The 10,262-nt window shown below is 38.2% G+C and overlaps 1 protein-coding gene across 2 annotated transcripts; it reads left to right on the plus strand.

The window, feature by feature from the left end:
* The first annotated feature begins 1,568 nt into the window (after window positions 1–1,568).
* Window positions 1,569–5,695, plus strand: LOC21401543 (mechanosensitive ion channel protein 10). Of its 2 annotated transcripts, XM_024166924.1 has the most exons (6): window positions 1,569–3,136; window positions 3,254–3,371; window positions 3,962–4,255; window positions 4,365–4,567; window positions 4,667–4,975; window positions 5,324–5,695. In XM_024166924.1, the coding sequence occupies exons 1-5, from the start codon at window positions 1,716–1,718 to the stop codon at window positions 4,929–4,931; spliced, it is 2,301 nt and encodes a 766-aa protein (XP_024022692.1). In that variant the 5' UTR covers window positions 1,569–1,715; the 3' UTR covers window positions 4,932–4,975; window positions 5,324–5,695. The 2 variants fall into 2 exon arrangements, with proteins under 2 accessions (XP_024022692.1, XP_010098344.1); XM_010100042.2 differs by lacking the exon at window positions 5,324–5,695 and having other exon boundaries at window positions 4,667–5,250.
* Window positions 5,696–10,262: the final 4,567 nt, after the last annotated feature.

Raw genomic sequence — 10,262 nt, forward strand, 5'->3', positions numbered from 1 at the left:
CTTAAAAATGCAAGGAAAACGTTGATATCATTCAGGGAAGTAGAAAATTTTTTATAAAAATAAACTCACTCGGACTCAAATTTCAAATATCTCTACTGATTTCTGCCAAAAAACCAGCAACAATTCGCCTGATAGGACCACGTTCACAATCTGGTCCCAACATTCCTTTTCCCTTTTTCTTTTGCCACATAACCTGGCAGGCATAAACAATAAAGATACATTTTCATTTTAACTATTCAAATTTTTAATTTTAATTTTAATTTTATTATAATTAAAATTTTTCATAAAAAATTATATATAATTTTTTTTTATTATAATAAAAAACTCTTATATAATTAAATTTTAAATCTATAAACTAAATGAGACCTTCATTTATTCAATTTACGTCACTGTATTGTCACGATATACACAAAATTGAAATTGGTTTTGGCTGAACAGCTATGATTGAGAATATGTCGTGTGTGGTGTCCCATCTTATTGTGACCCAAAATCCAACCAAACCGAATAAACAAGTCCGGCTTTCACTCTCAGATAGTGAGACCCAACATTAAAAAAAAAAAAAAAAAAAAAAAGTGAGATCCAACATTACATAACAATCTATTATAGAACTTCTCAAACAACCCATTTATGTTTACCCTTCCTTAATTTCAACGATCCACTCATCTAAGCTTCTTCTTTCCTTCACTTTTTCAACTGTTTTTTCTCCCCTTTTTTATTTTCAACCAAAATCCCACCACTTTCATCATCTTCTTCTTCTTCTTCGAAAAACATATTCAGGTTTGATCTTGTTCATTTAATTTAAAAAATATTTGAATTTAAATTATAATTTTATTTAAGTTCATGTTTCTTTTTAAGATTTGAGTTTTAACTTAAGTTTATGATTAAAATATGAATTTAAGTTCACTTTTTAACTCAAGTTCTTAAATTCAAACTCAAATTAATAAATTTCTTTTTATATTCTTAAAAACATCATAACTTTTTTATTTTAATTTTGATTTAGATGCTTTTTTTTTCTATGTTTTCACAATGAAAAGACGAATAAAACCTCACTCATATACCTTATTAAAATTTTTCATCACTATTGAACTTTTATTAAAATACTTTTAAATACAAATTTAAGTTTTGACCCATCCAAATACAAACTCAAATAGATTCTCAATTCAAGCCATAACTCAAAATTTACACATCTAAACAGAAACTCAAATTATAGTTCTAACTCAAACTATATTCAAATACACCTTAACTCAAATTAAGGTCTCGTTCATTTCACTGAATCGAGTTTTTAATTTTAAGTTTTAACAGTAAAAAGCTCTCAGAAAATGTCATATCTAACTTTTTTTTTGCTACAGTGAAAAACTCTCTAAAAATATTATATCTCAATTTAAATCTGCAAAGTGAACAAGATTTAAGATTTAAAATTAAGTCACCCTAACTCAAAAAATATAAATAAACAACCATTAATATTTACTTATTATCTTTTTTTAGAAAAATAGCGGCAATTTTTTTTTTTGACTCATAATGGAACATATTTTAGAATCTTTAGGCCTACAGAAAGGCCGAATGAAGAATAAGATCCATAAAGTTCCTACTTTTATTTTTCTCTAATATATATTTATTAAAGGAAGCTCATTTCTTTTTATCTGTTTTTTTTTTTTCCTTTTTCCTTTCGGATCAAAGAGTTTAATATGGCAGGGTAGACTTTCCGGTTTCGAACCATGGAAGCGAGAGAAAAAACTTCATCAAACGGCGGCGAAACAAGCATGTCGGAGAAGAAAACCGAGAATGGAAGCGCAGTTGTTGTAGAAATTCGAACAGAATCTGAGTCTGCCAAAAAGGGCTCAGAATCTCCATTTCCCAAACAGCTAACCAAAACAGATTCTCCTCAGAAAGTCTCTACAGAATCCACTGGTATATCCAAGTCGGTCCCAGTAAGCTGTCCTTCGCCGGAGATTGGCCGGTTCAGTCCAAGCCCTAACAAGCCTCCGAAGATTCCGGCCACCTATGACACTCTCACTCGGAGGAAATCGCTCAACCGGTCGGTCTTCTCCCGGCCCAAGTCCCGATTCGGCGAGCCGTCTGTTCCGATCGACTCCGCCATGTTTGAAGAGCACAATGGCTCGGGCCAGATCGGCCTCGGCTCGCCTTATAGAGGCTCCTTCAACAGGGCTTCGCCGAACAATGTCTCGACCGCTCGGACGGTCTCGATCGCGCAGAAATCGGCGGCGGAGGATGAGGACGAGGAGATTTACAAGAAGGTCGTGCTCAGCGAGGAGAAGCGGAAGAGAGTGAAGGCCAAGGTTCTGGTCGAGTGGATTATGTTTTTGTTTCTCGTTGTTTGTTTGACGGCAAGTTTGACGGTTGAGGGATTGGAGAGTACTAAGCTTTGGGAGTTGGAGCTTTGGAAGTGGGTTGTTCTTGTGATGGTGATCATCTGTGGAATGTTGGTCACCAATTGGTTTATGCGCATAGTCGTTTTCGTCATCGAGAGGAACTTTTTGCTTAGGAAGAAGGTTTTGTACTTCGTCCATGGATTGAAGAAGAGCGTTCAGGTCTTTATTTGGTTGTGTCTTGTGCTTCTAACATGGGTCCTTGTGTTTAACCATGGAGTTAAGCGTCCGGAAACTGCCAATAAGATTTTACACTACGTGACTTGGACTCTTGTGACGCTTCTAATTGGAGGGTTTATTTGGCTGATAAAGACTCTTTTGTTGAAGATTTTGGCGTCCAATTTTCATGTCAATACTTTCTTTGATAGGATTCAGGAGTCGATTTTCCATCAGTATGTTTTGCAGACCCTTTCGGGGCCTGCGCTGATTGAGGAGGCCGAGAAGGTCGGGAGGTCGCCGAGCATGGGGCAGTTGAGTTTCAGGAGTACTAAGAAAGGAAAGGCGGCTAAAACTATTGAGACGATCGACATGGCCAATCTTCACAAGATGAAGCAAGAGAAGGTCTCGGCTTGGACCATGAAGGTTCTGGTCGACGCGGTTAGTAGCTCGGGCCTTTCGACGATCTCAAACACATTGGACGAGATGGAGAATGGCGCAATGGAGCAGATGGATAAGGAGATTACAAGCGAGATGGAAGCAACTGCCGCTGCCTATCACATTTTCAGAAATGTTGCTCAACCTGGTTCTAAGTGAGAAAAATAAAGTCTTTCGTTAGTTTTAACGTTTGAGTTGCTCCGTTTTTGTTTCTTTTTTTTTTTTTTTTGCGTTGTATTTGTTCTTCGGTTTAACTTATTGCAAATGAATAGGTTCATTGATGAGGATGATCTCTTGAGATTCATGATTAAGGAAGAAGTGGACATTGTGCTTCCGCTGTTTGCAACGGACAATGGGCGAATTGATAGAAAGGCTCTGACTGATTGGGTGGTATGTGCTTTTAGTTTAATACAATATTGTTTGACCATTATATTAAAATGCATTTCTTTATGTCGTTTTTGATCTCTTTGCTCCATGGAGACGGCATCACATGGTTCATTAGTCTTCAGTGATGCAAATCTTTCTTATTTTTTAAGCATATAGACAACAGGGATATGGAAAAAAGAAAAACAGAGATTTTTCTGTGTAAATTCTTTGCCTGATTCTGTTCTTTTCCCTTTATCTTTGTAAGTAATTGTATCCGGAGAGAAAATATTTTTATTTTCTTGTTGCAACTAGTATTTTCTGTTTTGAAGTTGAAACTGCAAGAAAGTTTAATTGTGCATGTCATTTTCATAGACCCACATTCCACTTTAACATCTCTTATTGTCATAGTCTTGGATTGTATAGGCCCCAAACGAATTGTACTTGATTGCTCAACTATATAAATGGGCATAGGAGCAGCAAAAATAAGATGTGTTCAAACTATCATTCCTCTATTAAATCTAATTTTAAATTTTTAATAGGTGAACAAGCTAAATTTGATCAGCAGAGAGGTTATCTCTTAATAATGCTTTTGGTATTGGTATTGACTTCTGCAGATTAAGGTGTACAATGGTCGAAAAGCACTAGCACATGCTCTGAATGACACCAAAACGGCCGTAAAGCAACTGAACAAGCTTGTAACAGGCATCCTCTTTGTTGTGATCATTTTGGTGTGGCTTCTACTGATGGAAATCGCTACCACAAAGGTGCTTGTCTTCCTCTCTTCACAGCTTGTGGTGGCGGCTTTCATGTTTGGAAACACCTGCAAGACCATTTTCGAAGCCATCGTGTTTGTATTCGTAATGCATCCGTTTGATGTTGGTGACCGCTGTGTTATTGATGGAGTTCCGGTAATGTTTACAAGGAAGGAAAAAAAAAAAAAAAAAAAACCATTTTGCTTTGTATTGTTTGAGATTCACTTCAGTTAAAACTCTGTTTTCTTACCATGTAACTTCACAGCTGCTTGTTGAAGAGATGAACATCTTAAACACAGTCTTCTTGAAACTCAACAATGAAAAGGTATACTATCCAAATTCAGTTCTGTCCACAAAGCCCATCAGCAACTATTACAGAAGCTCAGATATGGGTGATACTGTTGAATTCTCAATTGATTTCATGACACCAGTTGAGAAGATAGGCCACCTGAAAGATAAAATAAACAAGTGAGTTTTTCCAACAACCTCTTCTTTTTTTTTTTTTTTTTTTTAAATTTTAGGAATTCGATTATGAATAAGTGTTTCGTTGCTCAATTTGCTTCTCAGGTACATAGAGAAGAATCCACAACAATGGCATCCCAACCACAGTGTGGTGGTTGTTGAGATCGAAAATGTCAACAAGTTAAAGATGGCTCTCTATGTTAACCACACCATATCGTTTCAAGAGTATGGAGAGAAGAACAAACGACGAACTGAACTAGTCATGGAGATTAAAAGGATTTTCGAAGAGCTGAACATAAAATACTATCTGCTGCCGCAAACAGTTCATCTTGGCCAGAGTGTTTCAGACACAAACGCTATCCAAAGATGAGTTCCACTTTGCACTGCTCAAGCTTCCGTTGGTTAATCCTCGTAGTAAGTTATCGTCCCTCTTCTGTTAATGTTCCTTCTTTTATGTATACTTTTAAGAATTTTGGCTTTAGATTCTTGTTGTGGTCTTCTACTTTAAGTTATGGAAGGACCATCTTATGATTTTGAGGAGAATTTCTTGCGAGGGTGTGAGGAAAAACCTACCTGAACTTGATGAAAAGAAACAACAATGCCTAACTGACTATTGGTAGTTTAGTAGAGTATTATTAAAGGCTTACTAATATTATTAATATTATTAATATTATTATTTTATTATTTTACCAGGGAATTCTCAACTTCGCATATTAGGCTAACATGTATATATGCGTGTGTGTATATATAAATATTTTGAAGCTTGCAGGTCCAGACAATAGCATAATGTTCTTATGAGACGTGGCACATTAAAATGAAAGTTTTAACTTGAAAATGATTAGTTTTGAGACCATCAATGAAGTGTGCCCAATTTGAAGACATTAAAGATGGATTCTAGATGTTTTTCAAGAGTGGGAAATATAGAGTAAAGCCGTTGATGGCTTTTTTTCACTTTTATGAAAAACCCAATGATACTAACATCTCTTGTAAGTCTACAACCAAATTTGCTTCAAACAAATTGTCGATTGATTTCTTTCGATAAGTTGTGAATTTCCAGACTTGGCTTCTTTTTAAAATTTTCTGTACAACAATTCCCGCATGCTCATGAATAAACCTTGCGTCTTCTTCGGTGTAGATATGAGTTTCATTCAGCAATTTGAAAAAAAAAAAAAAAAAAAAAAAAAAAAAAAAAAAAAAAAAAGAAAAAAAAAAGAGATCAACATGCAGTATAAGATTAAAAAAAATAGTTTTTTTTTTTTTTGTACAGCACTCTCTCTCTTCTCTTCTCTGGGAAGCAGTAATAAGGCTTTTTAGCCTTTTAAATGGAAGTTTTCATGTTCGAGTGGAAAACTAGAATTCAAATTCAAATTTTTGTGATTCAAACTGTGGGGTAAAGTGAAACAGTCTTGTTCAACATTGCGAATGAGACTTGAGAGAAACAGGGCACCATTTAAGTATAACAATTAAAAAAAAAAAAAGTACAGCAATTCTCCATCTATTCTTTCCTTGATCTTTTTGTCAATTTCCTCAGCGTTGACTGAGAAAGGATGGTCAGATGGCTGGATATTTTTTTTCCTCAGCGTTGACTGAGAAAGGCTGGTGAGATGCCTGGATTACCACAAACATATTATACAAAATTATTTTTATAATTGCCATCCAACTATGTATTATGTTTTAAAGTGTCTCTTACTTTTTCAAAATAATTTATGCCTCGTTGATTTCACCGATTCGAGTTTTTAGTTTTAGGTTCAGTAAAAAACTCTCAAAAAATGTCACATTTAACTTTTTCTGCTATAGTGAAAAGCTCTCAGAAAATGTCACATCTCAACTCGAATTGAAAATTCGAATCCGCGAAGTGAACGAGACCTTAAAGGATTAATTTTAAAAATTTCCTCTAAACTATGACTCCTGTAACACTTCGCCATTTGAATTTTAAAACGTAATATTCGCTTTTCCCAAATTTTATTCCGTTAGCAGTTTTGCCCCTTTCGTTATATTGAGTGACAGAATTCGTCACGTGTTTATTATTTAATCCATATGAGGAGGGTAATATCGTAAAATATCATGTAAAAATTCCAGGTTATTAAAAAAGGGATTAAAATGCATCAATTTATCAGGTTATTAAAAAAAATTAAAATTTGCTCCAAAAACATTTCATGATGACGAATCTAGATGCAAGCACAGCTCGTGGTTGGATGGGTTGGGTTTTGGCGAAATGGAGGAGGGGGTCACCAACTTTTTTACTGTCCTTCTCAGCGTGTTGTCTTTCGTTGCTCTATTACTTTTAGGGTTCATTTCCCTCGTCGAGACAGAGTTAGGAAAGGATGGTGTTTGTTGGTGGATGCTCAATGTCGATGGTGGTTTCACTAGCATGAGATGTGCAGGAGCTCTAGAAGAGTTGCATCTTGGAGGCTTTTTGATCCCTATGGTGCTGTGTCTCTTTCAGCCGAGTGCATGCCAAGGTTATAATTGATGCCAGCTACGCATGGACTCACACGTTGATATAGGGTGCTCTGGCTCCTCATTTCTCCGCAATTTCCAACCTCTTTGGTGGCATGGGTCAATTTGTCTTCAGTAGTTCTTCTCATGTTGTTAGGGTTTTGTCTTCAGCAGTTCCCATAGAATATGATTTTTGAGAGGAATAATGAGATCTAGTTTTGGATAAACTGATGCAATAATGTCCCTTCCGTTACTAGTGATTCTGAACGAAGATAAGTATAAGCATAATTCTACTTTCAAATCTCACTAAATAATGGACACGTGGTGAATTCCGTCACTCAGTGTAATGCAAGGGGCAAAATTGTTAATGGAATAAAGTTCGGAGAGAGAGGATGTTCCTTTTTGAAATTCAGAGGGAATTTTTGAAATTAATTCTAATTTAAAACACCTCTTGATATATAAAAAAACAAATCAAAATGTGCCCTCCGTCTATTTTCATCTATCATCTAACGGATTTAGCAGTCATTTTAATATATTAAAACTTAATTAAACTAAAAATGGATTAATTATTAAAAAATTAATTACAAATGTAAAAAAAAACTCTGAAATTCAACTAAAAAACAGCTGAAATTATTTTTCAAAACCCACCCAACTTCTGAACACCAAATCAACCTCTAGTCCTTCCTTCGACAGCGATTGCCCATTCTCCCAACAACGACCAAGCTTTGTTGCTCATTACACCGACAAAATTTTGAAGCCAAACTCTAGCTATGACACAATCAATGGTTAAGCAGTGGGGTCAGATTGTTGATGCCCAAAAGCCCTGTCTCCGACTCGAGAAATCCCTCCCCATTGCCACCATCTACTAGACATGACCCTCTTTCCCGAGGTCCCGACGTTGAGTCCACTAGTCCAAGATCGGTAATGCACGTTCGGTTTGTCAATGGTGATAGGGTTGATCGGACGACTGAGTGTGACACGGGCGACCGAGCGGGACATCGTCTCTCTGAGGATCTGAGGAGGAGGAACCTTACAAACCACTTATATTTTTTAATGTTCTCCACGGTGATAATTCTAGAGTAGTGGCGGTCCTCCACTGTGATGTCCAAGATCTTCTTAATTTTCCTCAGCTGATCCTTGGTAACAAATGGCATCTTCGACCAAGAAAAGGCCATACCCCAGGTTGGGAGCACGACCTCATCGTGGTTGGGCTCTTTATTCTTCTAGATCAGCCAAGCCCCACTAGCAAAGAACCACCCATGCTTCCAGACCTTGTCTGAGTTCGGATTCCCTTTCACGAAGTGTCCGTCAGAGTACCTCCTGGATGTAGTACCAATCCTTCATCCTCGGAAGCTTTTTCATCCACAAGATCCAGCTCCTAACCAGAACCCTGTATGACTTCGGATGGCCCAGGGGCCATGAGGAGGACATCGTCGGGGATGCTGTATATATGTCGGAGATCGTCCAATGTCTGCTCGGTGACCCAAGATTCAAATTCCCTCGGTTGACAGGAACGTGGCTATCGGGCAACCCTCCTAGTCCGAGGATAGGGGCAGGCTCAAGCTCGTTAAAAATTGCCTCTATTTCGGGGTCCTCTTCTTCATCTCTTTGTTCGGACGAGGCCCCGGCGCCCGATGTTGATGTAGGCATCTGTACTATGACGCCGGTGCGGAGTTCCTCGGCCCAGGGGGGCTGGGGTATCAATTGAACCCTCGCTGAAAAGGGTCTGGCTCGAACCTCTGTGCTACTCAGTGGTCGGCGGAGAACATCCGAATATGGGCACTGGTTCTTGGACATCCTTAGAGGTGTACGGTCCTCAATCATATCTAGGGCCGGCAATATGGGTCACGACACGACGACACGACTAAAAAATGACACGAATTTTGCGGATTAGGGTTGAGAAAAAAGAGGTTCGGGTCAGAATTTGGTCGACCTGAAATTGACACGAAAAATCCGGTTCAATTTCGGGTTAGCCCCGCCTAACCCGAACACGACACGAAACTCGTAAAAAACTAAAAAATACATATATTTTTCATCTCATATTTTAAATTTTATTATGAACTTGTGATATTATGATAGTTATACTCAAAATCTTATACTATTATTTGCTTAATTTTAATGGATGTTATTGTAATTTAGTGTGTTATGAATTTTAAGTTATTTCTAATATGTAAAAAACTAAATAAAAGTATACAATTTTCGTGTCAATTTTGGGTTCACGGGTCAATTTCGTGTCACGAGTCATTTTCGGGTCGTGTCGTGTCAGCTCGTAAAGTGGTCGTGTCGTGTTCGTGTTGCGGTTTTTAAAAAATTTCGTGTCACGGGTCGTGTTCGGGTTGACTGAAAATTTAAAAAAAAATGATCAAAACACGACACGAACACGACATGTGACACGAATTGACACCCCTAAATATCCATAAAATCATGATCGGGGACCGTTCGTGCATCAACTGCCAGGATAGTTTGGAGCCTAGCAACCTCATTCGTAGGTGGGGTCGGGCTCAGAGAGAACGAAATCCCTTGCGGCTGAACTGGTGATCGGGCAGTGGCCTGCTCAACATCGGTCACGTCAACCTCCGACTCGTGTTCGAGCTTGGTGAAGAAGACGAGTTCGAACCTGAGTCCAAAGAAGATGATTGCTTCGAAGTGAGACCTATTTTGAGAGTCAGAAATGTCACTCATGATTACCTGGTGCTCGGATGCTCCGTCAAATTATTCTTGAAAGTTGCTCGGACACACGAACACAAGTCGCAACACAATCACTGGCCGGCTTAGCTCAGCGTGTTCTCTCCCAAATTGCGGAATGAATTCTGAAAAATGAATGAGCCTATTTATAGGCACCAGGGCATGGAAATCGAAACGTCGCACCCGCATGTTTCTTGCTAAGATTCCAGCCAATCTGGAGGCGTGACGTGTCAATGTTAGAATGATGCGATGTTTTTCAATCCTTATAGGGACTATCCGACTAGGCTTGGTCGGCTTATAAGGACTATTTTGTCAGAGGTTGGAGTGCACCCTATCCGAGCACCGAACACGTGCACTCGGAGCACTAGTCCTTACTATAGTGCAGGACACTAGTCCTTGAACCAGAGCACGTGGCGGAGCACCGACCAATTTGAGATCGAGATAGGAGCCCGGAGCCCGAGTACTATGCTTCCCAGCACGTGGGTGTTGAGTGAGTTTAGACATCAACAGCCTAAGGGGTCGTTCTTTTGCAATAAAACTCAGAAAAAGTTTGAACTCGAGTTACAACTTTATTTAA

The sequence above is a fragment of the Morus notabilis genome, unplaced genomic scaffold, assembly GCF_000414095.1.
Source record: "Morus notabilis unplaced genomic scaffold, ASM41409v2 Scaffold348, whole genome shotgun sequence".
NCBI lineage: Eukaryota > Viridiplantae > Streptophyta > Magnoliopsida > Rosales > Moraceae > Morus > Morus notabilis.